This window comes from Benincasa hispida, chromosome 5, assembly GCF_009727055.1.
Source record: "Benincasa hispida cultivar B227 chromosome 5, ASM972705v1, whole genome shotgun sequence".
Lineage (NCBI taxonomy): Eukaryota > Viridiplantae > Streptophyta > Magnoliopsida > Cucurbitales > Cucurbitaceae > Benincasa > Benincasa hispida.
In genome coordinates this window covers 11463066-11481786 of record NC_052353.1, presented here as the reverse complement: position 1 = coordinate 11481786, position 18721 = coordinate 11463066, and the positions used below count along the sequence as shown (strand labels likewise).

The following is an 18721-nucleotide window of genomic DNA, read 5'->3' as shown; positions in this document are numbered from 1 at the left end:
TTGATTGATTTTTGCAAGTTCAGGGCTTCCGTTCTTAGAGTATATCTTGTACTTTGGTGTTGTGTTGCATTTTCTGATGGAGGGCTTCTTTGGTTTTAAGTTCTCTTTCGATTTGATTCAACAACTTCATAAATATTTAGATTTTGATGATGTTGCTCTGTGAAAATATTGGTTCAGCAGCTTCATAAATTTTTAGTGTTTCATGTCGTTGTCATTGTGAGAATTGGTTGGTTGGTTAGATCCTTTTTGGAGGAGGAAGTTTGGCCAGCCTTTAATAGTTTTGGTTCATGTTTTCAGCAATAAAAGCTGGCCAAAATTCAACATATTTTTCAATAGGAAGGTTGTTTTCTGGTTGTTCCTTTTTGAGTATCTCTTTTTTTCATATAAAATAAATGAAATCTTTGTAGATGATGGTTGGTGATGAATTCATATCTTCCATTTTTGTAGGTTTTTGTATAAAATATTAGCTTGAAACGTTTTCCTATTTTCTTATCCTAATTAATCCTTTGACCTTCTTCCCCCTCCCTCCCCCACTTTTAAGAAAAGTTTTTTATTGTTATTTATTTATTTAGATTATTAATCGTTGTGTTTGAGGCTGTGAATTCTTTTCTCTTCTACAACTAATTTTTTGCTTTGATGCAGTGGAAAAATGACATGGGAGCAGGTTCTGAAGTTTGCCAACTTACGTAAGAGATATATTTCTTTGTATGCTTCGTTGCTTAAATCTGATCCTACTCGTGCAATCATTGATGATGACAAACATATTGAGGAACTTGACCGTGAACTTGACATTGAGCTCATTCTTCAATGGAGGTAACTCTTTTACAAATTTATCATTAATTACGATACGGGGTTATAATGTGCCGTCACTGTCATTTTTTTTCAAACAAGAGACTAACTTTTCATTGATGAAATAAAAAGTGATACTAATGCTCAATAGATAAGAACCCCACATTGGAGAGAACAAAGCAAGTAAACAGAACCAAGAAAAATTAGAACATGTTTTATCGGCCAGAATAGACTCAAAACCATAAAATGAACATGTATCCAAAAGCGGTCTGACTGAACTGGCCTGGGCCAAATTAACTGAACCGGACATGATCCAAACCGAACAAAAGTTGACTAAACCAATTGGACTGAGCCAGCGTGTCTGAATAGAACCAGTTTTCTTTTAGACCTAACAGAACCAAAGTTTGTGGACCGACCAAATCTATGATGCAAATTAATAACCTCAATGAAAACTTTGGTTTGCGAATAGTCTACGACAAGAAACCTACGGTATACACCAAACCCACGAACATGAACAAAGCACCTGGCACAAATGAAACACCCACGAACGAACAAGCGATTGGAGATACGCGGACGGTTGGATTGGGAGTATTAAGGTACCTGGTTGACGGCAGATGTGAGTTCCAAGTCAACTGACATATGTGGGTTCTATGTCGACAGCAGACGGACCTGGGATGTGTGCGGCTGGGTAGAGGCGATGTTGTCGACGGCGCGGATTGGGCAACAATGGATCCGGATGGAGGCAGATCAGGAGCGGGACTGTCGGATCTACACGAGCGGCGTGTTGGGAGGAGTACGCGTCGGTGCCAGTGCCGATAATGGAAGAGGGCGGTGCTAGATTTGTATTTAGACTTAGCGGTGGCAGAATATCTATACTAAAACCCTATTGGCGATTGGTCTACCTCCATCATAGGGTTCAATAAGACTAAACCTAATGCTCTGATACCATATTAATTTTGTATATTATTGAATAAATCAGAGCACATAACCAACATTTTTCAAGGTGAATAAATAGACATTAGTAAACCAATAAAGGAAAATAGATAAAAGGAAAATACCAAAAAAGAATAATAATGAAAAATAAAATAATTAGGAATAAATCCTAATTTCCTTTTAATATTGTTCCAAAGGATTTGGTTGGGCTTTTGTGGAAGCTTTTGGTTTTTAGGACGTCTTCTTATTCTGAGGGATGAATGCAGGGCTAAAGTTGATGTTCTTACAAGCCAAGAGGATAAGTAAGTCATTTTCCGATGTCCTACAGGACATGGTTGGGGGAGAAGAGCTTTTGTTGTATGGTTTAGCTTTTCTAAAGAGATAAAGGGAGATCTGTGTTATCTCTTCTGTTCCCTTCCTTCCCTTCTCCTCTCTCCTCTCCCCTTCCCTTCTCCATTCACCCATTGACCTTATCCTCTACCGTCCGTCGACCTGTTTCTGGCTAGATTTCTTGTCTTCCTACATCTTCCTTGCGTCGGTCTCATCACCCTGTTGTATTCAACCTGGAAATTAAGAGCTGTAATGGATATTCTTCTGTGTTTGAACAGATGGTCATGGTTTTTTTGTTGAAGATTTTAGTAGGAAATTCAAAGTGTTCCTCTCACAAAGAATGTTTAGCTGGTTTGAAGAAACTCTGGATCTTCTATTGGCCTCTCCGGTTTATTCTTTCTTCTCAAGGAAATCAAGAGTTGACCATGGTGTTCTACGCCTAGCTAAATTCCATTCATCAGAAGATTGGTTTATAGAATGTGCAATTTGGCTTATCTCTTCTTTCAAAAGGAAAAAAAAAGGTCTCTTCTTTCAGAATGTGCAATTTGGTCCTCATCAGGTGGAAGAAGGAATATCCATATTCCTTTAGGAAGAGAGAAATACACTTGGCACTTGTTCAAAGACATGATTAGTTCCATATTTTCAGAAGATGAAGTAATGGAAACATCCGAAGGTGCTATTTCAGAAGCTACAGATGGGAGGTCCTTTGCTGATGTGTTCCATCAACCCGCGTTCCACTCTTCTTCTAGAAGTCTGTCCTTAGAAAGTAATTTATCCTTTTGGGTTAAGAAGGATTCTGAGGTGTTGGATTTGGATCTAAACTCCTTGCTTATGGTTTCTGTTTGCTTACTACTCTTGGATGGAAGTTAAAGAGTTTTTGGAAGAATTTTTTTCAGTCACAAGTCTCTACATATCCATTTATGGATAATAAGGCATTGATTAAAAGTAAAGAAAGATTCAGTTCCATGCTTGAAATATGGTAAATGGAAGCTTATTGCAAAATTTCATATGAAATAATCGTGCTCATTCTAACCATATTTTTAAAGTGTTATTGAGATTGGATTCGTATAAGAAATCTTTCATTGGCTTTTCGGAAGAGTTCTGTTTTTTTTTTTTTTGGGAAAAGAGAACGCACTTTTCATTGAATTAATGAAAAGAGACAATGTCTCAAAGTACAAAATATACATATCTAGCGGATCAGGAGGTGCACCCAAGCATCTCAACTAGGTTGACATCCCCTTAGCACCCTTATCATGACCATAATCAGGAATACAAACAAAACAAAACATCCAAAATAGCCAATATCCGAAGTTCAATAACTATTACAAAAGGAAGACCAAAACTAGAAGGAATAAACAAGGCCAAAAATACAAAGAACACAGCAAGAAGACATAGGCCAGCTAATGGGCACTGCTTCTAATATGGAGGAGAAATAAGCGCCTGCCAATTAGATTTAGCTCCTGGAGTAATCTTCAAAGGCTCTTGAAAGTGTGCACCAAGAATAAGCGTTTAGCTGAGCAAACACAAAGCGATCTAACCTAGGGGAAGCTTTATCATGGAAAACTCGTTGGTTTCTTTCAGTTCTGTTTTTTATGCAATTGGTCAACAATTAGGTGGTTTGCTAAGTATTTCTTCATCAGATTGCCCCTATGTTCAAGCTTGTGCAAGTCTTCTTCACGGCTTTTTGAATATTGGTTTTCTGAAGCTTATGTTTGGCTGGTTCAGAAGTTTATGCTTTGCTCGATATTACTTTCAAGCCTCATCCGCATTCAAAGCTCTCTCTTTTGAGGTTCAAGTTTTGCTCCATGCTGGATGTCTCTGGATGTCTCTTTGGTTGGAAAGTCTTTTGCTTAATGGATTTTTGTTGTAGAGCTAAGCCTCTTTATTTTTCAGAGACTTAATCTTTCTATTGAATAATAATATTGATCTTGTAATGTGCTTGTATTTTCATTTATTTGTTAAGTTTCCTTTTGCTTTGTTTCTTGTACTTTTAGCATTTGACTCATTTCATTCATTCAATAAAAAAGTTTTGTTTCCTTTTAAAAAAGGGAGATCTGTGTTAGATTATTGTGTTGCATCTTGGTGCTTTTGAGTCATCTTTTTCTCTCACTGGACTAGCGAGCATTCTCCATTGGAAAACCTTCAAAAGGAATGAACTTTTAATAATTTTTGCTGTTTCGATCCGAATATTGGGCGACGACATTTTTTGAGTTCTTAATTGGTTGTATTTGGTTGGTCCCTTTGGCGACATCCGATAAAATTGGAACGATATAGAGAAGATTAGCATGACCCCTATACAAGGATGACACGCAAATCGAATTGGTTGTATTTGGTTGTAATAGACCACCCAAGGGTAAACCAAGATAAATACCTTTTTTTGCAAAATAGATTTTTATGGCTTTTCATAAGGTTATGATGTCTTATCTTTATGATGCAAAATATCGGTGGTTTGAATGAGTGAAAACACTTGAATTTGGGAGGAAAATTATTGTTTTATTTGTTCTATCTATCTTGAACCAAATACAACATGTTCGTTTATAGAAGAGAAATCGTCGATCAATAAGGAAAAAAATATTACAGATATAAATGCGAAATATACACATCTAATATTACAAATAATATAAAGGATATCCAACATACCCCATAAGTTGATTTGCAGATGTCTTCCTTAGGCCTGTTTAGAAGTTTATCGAATTGTCCTTTTGGAAGGCTGTTAGTTAGCGTATCTGCTATTTGTTTTGTTGTTAAAAGATAAGACGTGCATATTACATTTGCATCAAGTCCTTCATGAAATGCTTGTCAACTTCGATGTGATTTGTCCTACTGGATGATGAGTTTTAGGATGACAGCCTTGTTTTTACAATGGACCGTATAGGTGTCCTTTGAGATAATCTTAGTTCTTCAAGTATTCTGTTTATCGATATACCTTCACAAATTTCATGAGCCAATACTCTAATCAAGGGTTTCGTAAAGTTACAATTTGACAAACTGATTGTCATGCTAGCAGTAGAAAATACCTTAAAACTTGGTTCGGGGAGTATTGTTTTGTAAAGTTGCACTCTTTTCCATCATTGTGCTGGCTCCGTTATTCACGTTTTATGTATTACTTGGTGTGCTTATTTTTTCCTATTTCGTTGTTCTATTGCTTTTTTTTCTTGTCTTTTGGAAATTATGTACTTTGAGCATTAGTCTCGTTTTCTTTTTGTTCTTCTTTTTAAAAAATTAAATAGTATTTTTTAATATTTACAGTATTATATTAGCTGTCATTAGTATATGATTATATTTGTAAGGTTATTTATTTTATGAAATCCTTTCTCCTACTTAAGAAACCTTATTAAAATCATTGTGAATATTGCAACATAATTCTGTTCGATACATTTGTTTCTCTTGATATTTAGTAAAGTCGAAGTTTATCTCTGTGATTTATTCAGCTTCATTTATTGATGAAATTTTCTGTTATCGCTGATTTTGTAGAATGCTCGCTCACAAGTTTGTTCAAAAGTCGGTGGAATCTGACCAGTACTTGAAGAAAGAAAAAGTGAAGAAATCTTGGTGGCCATTCGGATGGTATATAGTTTTTCCTTTACAACTCAAATGATAACTTTCCTAGACATACCATAATTTGTTTCAAATTTTATATAACAGTTTTTTTTTTTAAACGGAAACAAGACTTTTTTATTGAAATAATGAAATGAGTCTAATGCTCAAAATACAAAAGAAGCCTAAAAAAAAATAGAAAATACGAGAACAAAACTAAAAAATGCAATAAGAGAACTGAAAGGCTAATCCATCTAAAACAAAACCAAATTTTATAGAACAATCATAAACAGCTTTTCTTATAATGGATCTGCCACCAAAAAACTCACTCTGTAATCATAATAGCCGACCATTATTGAACAATTTTTTAACCATTCCATTTTAACAAGTTCAATATCAGTCGGAATAGTCAATATTTCAGTGATAGTTTGGTGTGGACTCGTCCAGGAACAATCAATCATTCAAAGATGAAGAACAGTTTTTTAGTCAAGAAGATTGGGAACAACTGAACAAATTTATCGGGTACAAGGAAGAAGAAGATTCACTGTCCATCATAAACGCTGGCAAAGTGGACACTCTTCTTACTTCTGTGGAGGTTCACATGAACCGTAATGCATCAAAGCTTACTGATGAGGCTCAACATTGTCTTGCTGAACTGTCATGTGAAGATCTTAATTGTTCCATGAAGTTTTTTCCAGAAACGAAAGTTTTTGAAATCAATTTGGGGTCATATCAACTATCTTCTCCAAGTGGTCTCCTTGCTGTGGTCTGATTCAAACCAAATGATTGATATTTCGAAAAGCTTGACAAAATAACTTGATTGCAGTAGAGAACTGAAATATATGTGTTTTGCAGAGTGCTGCTGTTCATGATTCATTGGTTGGTGTCTTCTGTTACAAGCCTTTTGATGCCAAGGTGGACTGGAGTTTGGTTGCAAAGGCTTCTCCTTGTTACATGACTGTAATGTCCAGCTCGATACTTTTGTAACTTTAATTATTTTTTCATGTCTTTCTGCTGATTATCTTCTTTTTCCAGTATCTCAAAGATGCCATCGAACAAATTCTGAGCTTCTTTGAGAGCAGCACTACTGTTGGTCAGACCGTGGCATTGGAAACAGCAGCTGCCTTACAGGTCTTGTGTTGTTCTTTGCCAATGGTTTAAATGTTATACATATTGCTTCTAACTGTTTGCTAGTTAAGTTGAGTAAACTCCAAGTCGCAGATGCATTTTATTGGTAATTGCACTCCACATTTTTTTGGAGGTTAGGTGAAAAAGTACATGAATAAGAAAGTGTTAAAGATATCAAAAGCATTTCTGATATGAATCCAGATGTTATATTAACATGAAGAGCAATGAAGACAATAAGTTGAAGGATATTGATCAAACGTTTAGAGATTTCTAGTTCCAAACTATGTGGTGTTAAGGTAACATTGGTGATGTAGCATAAGGTATAAGGGGAGAACCCTTTCCAATTTTTTTTTTTTTTTTAAGAACAAAACTTTGCATTTATATAAGACTAACACTCAAAATTATAATGAAACGAAAATAAAAGAAAACAATAATAGCATGAAAGCTACCACAATCCGTTACAAACTGAAAAACAACCATGAAAGATGAAGGAAACCATTACAAAAAGACCTGAAAAAAAAAATACGGAAGACAGAAAGATAACACCACACAAACTTATAAACCAAAAATCCGGCTGAGATACTTTGACAGCAAAACCCACAACTGATAAGACATAGCCTTAAATAATGCTCCAAAAATTTTATAGATGCTCGATAAACCTCCAAAGAAGCTGCTGGAAATCATGATGAATCAGTCTCCTAAATAAATAAACTCCAACCCAGAAAAAGTCGTGAGAATCGAAAATTGCCATGAAAACTTTAGATAACATAGCCTCATAAGGAAACAAAAAAATGTAAAAGCCTCCAGCCAAAGCCACCAACAATTTGAGAGTTAAAACCAAACCACCGAGTTCAAGACCACCCAAAAACAGAGCTTGATTCCAGCAAAGGAAGACTACCCCACTGGAAAGATTAAAACTCCTACACTGAAGCAGCTTCTTTAGATACCAACCAAAACATAAGATTGAATCACGAGATTACTCAGGAAATTTCTGCTTCTTGGAAAACAAATGAATTACTGGGAACGATGATGAATGGCCCTTCCAAGCAACCCACTATCTTCAACAAAGGAGGAAAGATTTGGAGGAATTTGATGGGAATCAATTACAGCAAACTTACAAGAAGGCAGATGAGGCGATTTTTTAAGGGAAGGTGTTTGAAAAACAACCGCAACCTCTCTCCCAAAATTAGTCGTCCACTTCAGGGATCAAAATTTTCACTATAAAATCTGGTTTTCCACAACTAATACTACTGAGGAATCATTGTCAGTCTCTTCCCCTTCCAACTGAATTTCTAAACACGGCTGGCAATAGACCTGCTTGATTATATTGAACTTAGCATTCGGTTGGGAAATGACCGATCGAATGACTGCTTGGTCTGAACAAAAGCTAGACTTTCTTTGAGGCTTTGGAATTAATGTTGGAACTTGAGTAAGGGAACAATTTTCTTCAATCACATCTGAATTGAAAGTAGAATCCATAACCTTAGAAATTAAAGAAGCTCCTCGTTTTCGAGAATAAACTTTTGGAAGAGAAACTGAAGGAGCAGCAGGAACAATTTTATTTTTAGGAGTTTCGATTTTCCTCCAAATTAATTGCAATCAAAGAGATTTCCTTATCCAGTCCAGGGGAATTTAAAGGAGCAACCTTTTCCTTTGGAACAAGACAACTTTCTGACTCTTCCACTTCAAAAAACTTGCTGAACTCTTCCACTTCAACAACCTGTTGTGCTTCGGACTTTCCAACTCCTAATCTGTCTTTTTCGGCTACCATGGGAACAGAAGAGAGAGAAACAACCAGGTCAACAGTATTATTAATTCCAACATTACATTTATTATGTTCATTGTGCAGTGAATGGCCGATTGAGTTTTCCAAGTGTGAATCTTGGAAATCTTCTTCTTGAGACAATAAAACTTCAGATGTCCGTTCCAATTTAACTCCAAATGACTCCACTAAACTATCTTCAAGCCATTGTAATGAAGAGACGGATGAAATTTTTTTCCTCAAGATTCATATCTTCAAAGAAGAAACCATTTCCTTCTAACCAAATATAATAATAAGAATTTCTATTGCAACAACTTTTGGCTTCCTTCTTTAAAATGTAGAAAAAACCTTGAATACTTTAAAAAATAACTCCGAAAGCTTTGAACGAAAACTTGGAAAGAAAGAGTATCTAGACGAGAAAGAAACTTGAATGGCTATGGAGGTTGACGAGAGGGGAGGCTCCTCTCCAAGAATCAATTCAAAGTCTTTATTATGAATCAAAAGTTATGAATACAAGAAGACAGAAAATTGGAAAAAAACTAATCCTAATCTTAATTAATCAAGGAAATTCTAATCCTAATTAACCATGAAAATTGATCATAATCCTAATTCATCAAGGATCTAACCAAGATACCCTAATTTACCTTAATCCTACTACATCATTCTGTTTCTATTGCTTTGAAAGAAAATCGTCATCGAGTTTTAGAAAGAAAATAAAGATTGCCAAAAAAAAAAAAAAAAAAAAAAAGAGGAAAAAAGGATCAAATAAACATCTTCGACATCAAAATATGCTGTAAAATATAATAGAAATTCATCTTCCAATCCAACTGAATAGAAATAATAGTGTGGCTCAGGGAGATACTGCCGACTTGAACAAAAAAAAGTTCTAACAGAATAAACTCACCTCCATTTTGGGTTGAAAATGAGCTGATTTAATTGAATTAAAAAAGCTCTTATCACACGGTTGTTGGTTTTCATAGTTTCAGATATAGTGGTCTTCTTTCAAGAGCTATCTTGTTCCATTTTGGGTTGAATTTTTTTTTTTTTTTTGGACAAGTCCAGTCATGGGCTTTATTAGGTTGTATTAGCTTCAATTTGCTTATTCTATTTCACTATACTCTAAGCATTAGATTCATTCATTTCATCATTGAATAGTCTTGTTTCACTAAAAGAAAAAAGAAAAAGAAAAAGTAAAAAAAATGAGCTAGGTTGGTTTGTAATTGGGCCTAGTTGGATTATTGAAAAAGAATGATGAATGGTCACAATTGAGTCAGGCTGATTTGTGGATGTTCTTTCTTTTGGAAAGGAAATAACCTCTTCTTTGAAATAATGAAATGAGACCAATGCTCAAAGTACAATAGAGAGATACACATTGAGTGAGAGAGCAACCTAAAAATCAGGAGATGTAGCTGGGAATCTCAACTAGGTTAGCACCCCCTTAGCATTCTCATCATATCCGTACAAGATCAAACGATAACATTCCAAAAGTCATAGGAAACAAAAAGAACAAATAGTCCAATGGAATCAATACATCACAAATACAAACTTAAGCTGGCAACTTTATTTAGCAATGGGGCTGTTTCACCTTTGTCTTCGATCACATTCTTCTATGTTTGCCCGACTCTGTACTCATTGGATTTTTCTTGTACAAAGTAGCTTCAGGTGATTTTTTGCGGTTAGGTATCTTTCCCTTGCACACAAAATTACCCAAAAAGAACACAAGAATCCCAGATAACAGGGCAAGTCTCCCCTGTTTTATATATACATAATCTGGAAAATGCAACAAGGGTTCACAAACGGGAAAATGCTGTTAGAATCAGAAAACACGCAGTGGAAGTTAAACGGATCATTAAACATTCTAATTCATTAATTTTGGCTTTAAATTAAGCATGCTCATAAACTAATAAGAGGGTTTCATAGCTTACCTTTGTAGAATCACTTGAATCTCGATTCCAGCCGCAAATCTTCTCCAAATCAACTTGTGAACCACCTCAAGGCCTTCCCTACTATTCTTTTGGTGCCTTAGATTGAGTTGTGGGACTCAAAATAAGTTTGAATAAAGGGAATTTGGAGAAGTCACTGCATCATCATGAAGAAGACCTTCTTCAACCTAAAGGTTTTTAGCAAAAGCTATCAAGATGCATGCCTGATTTCCACTTTAATCTTCTGCAAGACTATCATGCAAAGAAGATAGCTGCATGAATTGCACCTCATGCTTGGAAATTTTGACTCAAAACCATGGTGGAGAATATGTGAGCAAGATGGTTGAAAGTGGAGAAATCCCACTTCTGGGATTTTCCATTTTCCATCTTTTCTTCAATTTTATTTTACTAATTTGATTTCCAAAATCAATTTTTGTTTTCTAAATTGAAATTTTTATCAAATTTACAAAATTAATTCAATAATTAACTTTCTAATAAAATTAATAATAAATAATTAATTAAACAATTTAATTAATTCTAATTAATTCAATATCAAATATTAAATTAATTTAACACTAATTCCACCATCATGAATCCCTATTCATGAATTTAATATTTAAATCATATTTAAATATTATTTGATTCTCCAATTTCGTTTAATTCCGAAAATTAAACGTGTAATTATATAACATATAATTACTAATTCCCTTAATTCTAATTTGAACGTTTCAAATTAACTTATCACGTTACTATAAGGTTAATTCATTTATGAGCTAGTAGGGGGACTTCGTGGACCTATAGATCATGGGCTCCAACGATCCAAGATTAATTGGCTAAACTCTTTACACCGAAATAACCCTCATTCGTTAACTACTGGGTCACTCCACTAAAGCCTAGAGTTGCACTTAAGGGAACGACCTCTCTACTATCCCTAAAAGCGGGTAGGAGTGAATTCCATCTTGCACTCTATGTCCCAGTTATATACCCGGTCTTACTCATGAAATGGAGATCTATTGAGCCGGTGTTGTTGAGCCAACTTTCACCTATGCAAATCTAAGCATAATCCCGAATAAACAGGAGTTTATAGTTAACTCAGGATTAAGGTCAAGTTACCTAGATCATCGCTTTGAAATAGTCAGTCTTAAATAGTAAAAGTGTTATAAAGTAAAAGTGACTTGTTTTGTGGTCCGATAGTTAACTCAGGATTAAGGTCAAGTTACCTAGATCATCGCTTTGAAATAGTCAGTCTTAAATAGTAAAAGTGTTATTGTTTATATTCAATAACAACTTATTGAATTTTTAGAATAAGTTTTATTGTTTATAAACCACGAGTTTTAGAATATAAAACCCAACAAATGCAACCAGAGCAGCTAGCTTGGAAAGAGAACACCAAGAGGATGCATTTGAGTCTTGCAACTTTATAATGATCTAGCCACGAGATGATTTTTCACGAAAGACTCTTTGGATATGTTAGATAGAAAATAATTTCCTCCAACATGCCATAGAGAAACAACAATGAAAAAGGTAATTGCTGAAGATCTTCACTTAGCAGCCTGACATAATGGACAAACTGAAGGAGATAAATAATGCGAAGGAAGCTTCCGTTGAAGAGTTGAGGAGCAATTTAACGATCTAAAAATCATGGCCCAAATAAAAATATTAATTCTTTTTGGACTATAAGTCTTCCATAAGCCCTTGTAGATTTCCTTTCCAATTACTTTCGTAGCAGCTAAGAATTTTGCCAAAGATTTGACCGAATATCTGCCAGAAGGGTTCAGAGCCCAAATGCGCGAACCATCACAAGACTCCACTTCCCTACAAATATTTGTAGAAGCTGCCCAAATTCTTGAATTTCAATTTCTTTCAACAATTTTCTGAAGGAAACCTCCCAAGAGGCCAAGAAAAGATTTTAGCGTCCCAACTTGAAGAGTGTTGATGGTTAGTCAATTCAAGACATTTCACGTTGCTGGGACCCTTCTATCTTTTCTCATATCTGAATCGTTTTGTATCTTATCTTTGTATCTTAACGGGTCATTGTTGCTTGGTTTTCTGCTTATATCTTTTCAGTTTGTTCTTTTGGTTTTGTCCTTCTCTTGAATTTGGTGTATTAACCTCTTCTTTTTTACATTTACTTAGTGACAATACTGTATCTTTTTCAAGAAAAAAAGAAAAAAAGAAAAAAAGAAAAAAAGAAAAAAAGAAAGAAAAGAAAAGAAAAAAGTAACTCACCTGAATATCTTCAACAATTTAACGAAGAAGTTCTTTGTTTATCTTCTAATTCTCCCTCTAATCTTAATCTTATTCTTCTCTAATGATCGAACTTTGATGCACCACCAATCTTTTCTATTGTATTCTATTGACTATTGTTTTTCAAAGTCTTTAATGTTGTTTTTTGTATTATGTATTATTGTCATTAACTTGACATTTTATGTTTTTTTAGTGGATTACACTTAGTATCTTTATGTTAAATTTACATGTATCTGAGGTGTCAATATATATATATATATATATTAAATAATGTATTCTCAACGTATTCGTATTCTAGTTTTTTTTTTTTTTTTTTTTTTTTTTTTTTTTTTTTTTTTTTTAAGAAATTAACGCATCGTTGTATCCATATCCCGTATTCGTGTTTGTGCTATATAGCTTGTTATTACAATCTTGGATAAATCCCCAGCAAGCTCCTACTTATGTGAGTGCTAATTATTTCATTGTTTTGTAGATGACAATTGATGAAGTTAAGCGCAGTGCTCAACACCAAGTGAATAGAGCATTGAAAGATCGTTCAAGGTTTGTGACTGAGTTTGTTGTCCTTTGTGGAACCTCTTATCTGTGTCCTAAAACATTCTTTTTTCTTAATGAAATTATCACATGCAATGTTTAAAAATGTGAAATAGCATTCACTCGTCTATTTTTGGTTTATCTTGTTGTTTTCCTCTCTTAAGGAAGGTAACTGCAAGGATGAAATATCTGTCGACATGTTGATATATTCCAATATAGTTCTATAATTAGGGATTTCCATTATTGTAAATATTTTATGATATTTTCCTTTTCTATGCTTTGTACTCTTGTATATATTCATATCTTTGGTGAATGAATAAAGTATTTTGATTCTTTCTCAAACCTAAGAGTCTTACATGGTATCAGAGCTCTCTAAATAAACTTAGGGTTTTTGTGAACCTTAGGGTTTGAGAATTTAGAACCCATTTGTGATACGTTTAGGGTTTTGTGGAGAGGTGAGTTTACACTTTTGCTCACAGTCGCCATCTTCGGTTCGTTCGCCGTCGTTAGTCGCCGCGGGAAAAAAAAGGGCTGTTTTTTCGACACTGCCCATTCCAACGAGAATCCCAGCCATCGATCTACAAAACCCCAAAGTCCGGTTGCCATCTGACCAGCGCGTGAGGCTCACACGTCGATTGTTCCAGTTCGTTGTCCATCCACGCATTGGCGCGTGTAGGCGCGTGCGCCGCCGTTTTTCGTCCGTCTTCAGTGGGTTTCCTCAGTAGTGTTGGCTCTTCTTGGTGGTGTGTTTGTTTGGGATATATAGATATACTCACTGCTTGTGTAGACATCTCTTCGGTAAATTAGGGTTTGATTCTTTGCTGTCCGGTGTCTACTTTTTGAGGTAATGTCTGAGATTGTTCCTATGTTGTCAAAAGTAACTGAACACAAGTTGAATGGATCCAACTACTATTCATGAAGATCAAATCTAGGAGGTGGTGTTTGCTATTATTGTCATAAACTTGGCCATACGAAACGTAAATGCAGAAGATTACTAAATAAGGGTCCGAGGATGCCATCACCCTCTGCACATGTCGCCTCTACTTCTGATAATCTTGACAAATCAATTACGATTTCTGCAGGGGAGTTTGCTAAATTTTAGCAGTATCAAGAGTCATTGAGGGCATCATCTTCTACTCCCATTACGACCATCGCAGAGACAGGCAACATTTCTAAATGCCTTCTTTCCTCTACGTCAAAATGGGTCATTGACTCTGGTGCTACAGACCATATGTCAGGTAACCCTAGTTTATTCTCTATTCTTTGTACATCTACCTCTTCACCTAATGTCACTATAGCTGATGGAACCTCCACTCCTGTTTTAGGATCAGGAACTGTCCATCTCACTGAATCAATTTCTTTGTCATCAGTTTTAAATTTACCAAATTTCTCGTTTAATTTGATTTCGGTCAGTAAACTCACTCATGATGTTCATTGTTGTGTCTCCTTTTTTCCTGGTTATTGCTTATTTCAGGATCTTATGACGAAACAGACTATTGGTAAAGGACGGGAAGTTGGAGGTCTTTACATCTTTGAACCACAAACATCTACGGCCATCACATGCTCTAGCGTGTCGTCTCCCTTTGAAGAACATTGTCGTTTGGGTCATCCGTCTATCTCTGTGTTGAAGAGTCTTCGTCCACAAGTTCAACATTTGTCTTCTTTCGATTGTGAGTCATGTCAGTTTGCCAAATTTCATCGTTTGAGTTCGTATCCTCGAGTCAATAAACAAGCAACTGCTCCTTTTGAATTAGTCCATTCTGATGTTTGGAGTCCCTGTCCTGTTGAGTCCAAAGGAGGGTTTAGGTATTTTGTTACATTTGTCGATGACTATTCTCGTGTTATGTGGTTATATTTAATGAAAAGTCATTCTGAGTTACTTTCTCATTTTCGTAACTTCCATGCCGAAATTCAAACTCAGTTTAGTGGTATTCTTAAAATCCTACGGAGTGATAATGCTAAGGAATATTTCTCTCATACACTCAAGTCTTATTTAGATGCCCATGGCATTCTTCATCAATCTTCTTGTGTTGATACTTCATCTCAAAATGGGGTTGCAGAATGAAAGAATCGTCATCTCCTTGAGACAGCCAGAGCTTTGATGTTTTAGATGCATGTTCCAAAATCCTTTTGGGCTGATGCTGTTTCCACAACTTATTTCTTAATAAATCGCATGCCCTCTTCCATTCTTAAGGGTGAGATACCTTTTCGTACTTTATGCCCCAAGCAACATTTGTTTCCCATTCAACTCAGAATATTTAGTTGTACCTGCTTTGTTCGGGATGTCCGGCCTCAGAATACCAAGCTGGATCCAAAGTCCTTAAAATATATTTTCCTTGGTTATTCTCGTGTCCAAAAGGGGTATCAGTGTTATTGTCCTAGTCTAAATAAATATTTAGTCTCTCCTGATATCACATTTTTTGAACATACCCCATTTTTTTCATCACCGTCTTTCTCTTTGAATAAGAGTCAGGGGGAGCATAAAGAGATATCTTCATGAAAGCATTTGATGAAAGACGTATAGATTATCTATGTAACCAGTTGGGCATGATTAACATATATGCTCCAACTTGAGGGGGAGTGTTATAATTCTATAATTAGGGTTTTCCATTCTTGTAAATATTTTGTGATATTTTCCTTTTCTATGCTTTGTACTCTTGTATATATTCATATCTTTGGTGAATGAATAAATTATTCTGATTCTTTCTCAAACCTAAGCGTCTTACAGGTTCGATATTTGATATTAAATATCCATAGATATCTCCATCATCTTAGATATAAATGCCCGTAAAACATAAACAATGCCATCTATTTAGTCAAATATGAACAAGAATACTAGTAACATAACTTAGTTTGAGAGTAAAAACAACTTATTAATCTAAATGATTGTATATATTTTGTGACTTACATAAATATCTATGGATATTGATATTTTATTGGTATATGATGAAAAATAGAGTAGGGAAAAGAAAATAGCACACCAAGAATTTACGTGGAAAATCCTAATTAGGGAGAAAAACCACGGGATAAGGGAATTATTATTAGAAAACTGATACAAAGGAATATAGCAGACCAACAGCTTAAATAAAGAACAGGGAAATCTTAGGGTACAATGAAAAAGACAAAATTTCCCCTAGAGCACAAAACCCTAATTTCAACACTCCCCCTCAAGTTGGGGCGTAGATGTCAATAAGTTCCAACTTGCTCACACATGCATCAAACAACTGTCTGGGAAGCCCCTTTGTTAGGACATCTGCAATTTGTTGATTGGAGGGAATACAAGGAACACAAATGTTGCCACTATCGAGTCTTTCCTTGATAAAATGCCGGTTAATCTCCACATGCTTTGTTCTGTCATGTTGAACAGGGTTGTTTGCTATGCTTATGGCTGCTTTATTATCACAGTAGAGTTTCATTGGACTGGTATGCTCTTGATCAAGGTCTTTCAAAACTTTTTCAAGCCAGATCTCTTCACAGATTCCCAGACTCATGGCCCTGTATTCTGCCTCAGCACTGGTTCTAGCAACGACACCTTCTTTTTTGCTTCTCCATGTAACAAGATTGCCCCACACAAAGGTACAATACCTTGATGTTGATTTTCTGTCTACTACAGATCCTGCCCAATTAGCATCGGGGTAAGCTTCGATACATCGTTTTTCAGTTTTCCTGAACATCAAGCCTTTCCCTGAAGAGGTTTTCAGATATCTTAAAATGCGCTCTACTGCCCTCATGTGTTCTTCGTATGGTGACTGCATGAACTGACTTACCATTCTTACTGCATAAGAGATGTCGAGTCTAGTATGAGATAGATATATTAATTTCCCAACAAGTCGCTGATATCTTTCTTTGCTCACTGGTACACTTTTACTCATATTACTTAACTTTGCATTTGCTTCTATAGGGGTATCAACTGGTTTGCACCCCGTCATACCTGTTTCCTTGAACAAGTCCTGAGTATACTTCCGTTGAGAAACTGAAATTCCTTCTCTTGATCGAGTTACTTCCATTCCGAGAAAGTATCTTAGTTTTCCAGGGTCCTTGATCTCGAATTTTTCAGCCATCTTTGCCTTCAATCGGTCAATCTCTGAGGTATCATCACCTGAAATAACAATGTCATCAACATAAACAATCAAAACTGCGATTTTTCTGGATACAGACCTTTTAGTAAACAGAGTATGATCAGAATGACCCTGTTTATATCCTTACGACTTTACAAACATAGTAAATCTGCCAAACCAAGCCCTTGGTGATTGTTTTAGCCCATATAAGGACTTTCTCAATCTGCAAACTTGGTGATCAAACTATTTCTCAAATCCTGGGGGAGGACTCATATAGACTTCTTCCTCCAGTTCTCCATTGAGAAAGGCATTCTTCACATCAAGTTGGTGAATGGGCCAATCCTTATTAACTGCAATAGAAAGCAGGACCCGAACTGTGTTTAGCTTTGCAATTGGCGAAAAGGTCTCTAAATAATCAACCCTAAACGTCTAAGTAAAACCCCTGGCCACTAATCTGGCTTTGTATCTGTCAACCGTTCCATCGGGCTTATACTTTATTGTGAACACCCATTTACATCCGACTGCTTTATGACCATTTGGAAGATTGACTTGATCCCACGTATGATTTTTCTCGAGAGCTCTCATTTCTTCCATAACTGTGGCTTTCCAACGCTCTGTGTATACTGTTTGGTATCACCACTGTGTCTAGGTTTGTAGTGAGGACCTTGAACTCAGGAGATAAATTATTATAGGACAAGTAACTCTGCAACGGATATTTAGTACATGATCTCGTACCTTTCCTTAGGGCAATCGGAAGATCAAGGGATTCATCTCTATCTTTATTTTCTTCTGACATACTGCATTCTCCCTCCGGTTCTGTTATTTTCCCACTCAACATTTTTTCCAGCGGGAATAAGAGAAGCTTCTTTTCCAGGTTCAACCATGTTCTCAAGAGACACACTCATCTGTCTCTGCACCATCATCGACCTCAATCACATCCTTGCTGGCATTATCTTCCCTGCTTTTACTCTCAACATTTTCAACACAAGCATCAGTTTTATCACATTTATTATCATGATCAGGGATAGGACTACTAGTACCTGGAACTGATCTCTGTTCAGACTCATGAACTGGAGCTGGAGAGATAACAGGCGGCGCTATTTCCTTCTTGAGATTCTTTCTATAGTATGTGATCTAAGGGACTTGTTTGGTTGGGAGGATAGATGCGTTGGTACTGATACTGACATCAAGGATGGGTTCAGGTTCAGGTAAAGTAGAAAGGCTGGGACCCCAATTGGTTTCTTCACTGGAATGCTCCCCCCTGAAGAGAACCATTGGGAAAAAATGGATGATCTTCAAAGAATGTGACATCCATAGAGACAGTATTTTCTGGAAGGAGGGTGATAACACTTGTACCCACGCTGATGTAGAGGGTACCCTACAAAAACACATTTTTGTGCCCGAGGGGTAAACTTGGTACGGTTAGGTCCGTGTGTATGGACGAACACCACACAGCCAAAGACACGAAGGGGTACATCAGAAAG

The 18721-nt window shown here is 35.9% G+C and overlaps 1 protein-coding gene and 1 non-coding gene across 3 annotated transcripts in view; both read left to right on the top strand.

Annotated features, from left to right (window-relative positions):
- LOC120078006 overlaps positions 1-18721 on the top strand; it is a 136766-nt gene that overhangs the window by 36530 nt on the left and 81515 nt on the right. For both annotated transcript variants that reach the window (XM_039032178.1, XM_039032177.1), the window contains exons 10-15: positions 643-813; positions 5527-5619; positions 6037-6355; positions 6445-6549; positions 6625-6720; positions 13121-13188. In XM_039032178.1, coding sequence (XP_038888106.1) covers positions 643-813; positions 5527-5619; positions 6037-6355; positions 6445-6549; positions 6625-6720; positions 13121-13188 — 852 coding nt within the window. The remainder of the gene's footprint in view (positions 1-642; positions 814-5526; positions 5620-6036; positions 6356-6444; positions 6550-6624; positions 6721-13120; positions 13189-18721) is intronic.
- On the top strand, positions 4288-4389 carry LOC120078850. Its single transcript, XR_005482130.1, has one exon. It is a non-coding gene; the product is annotated as a U6 spliceosomal RNA (small nuclear RNA).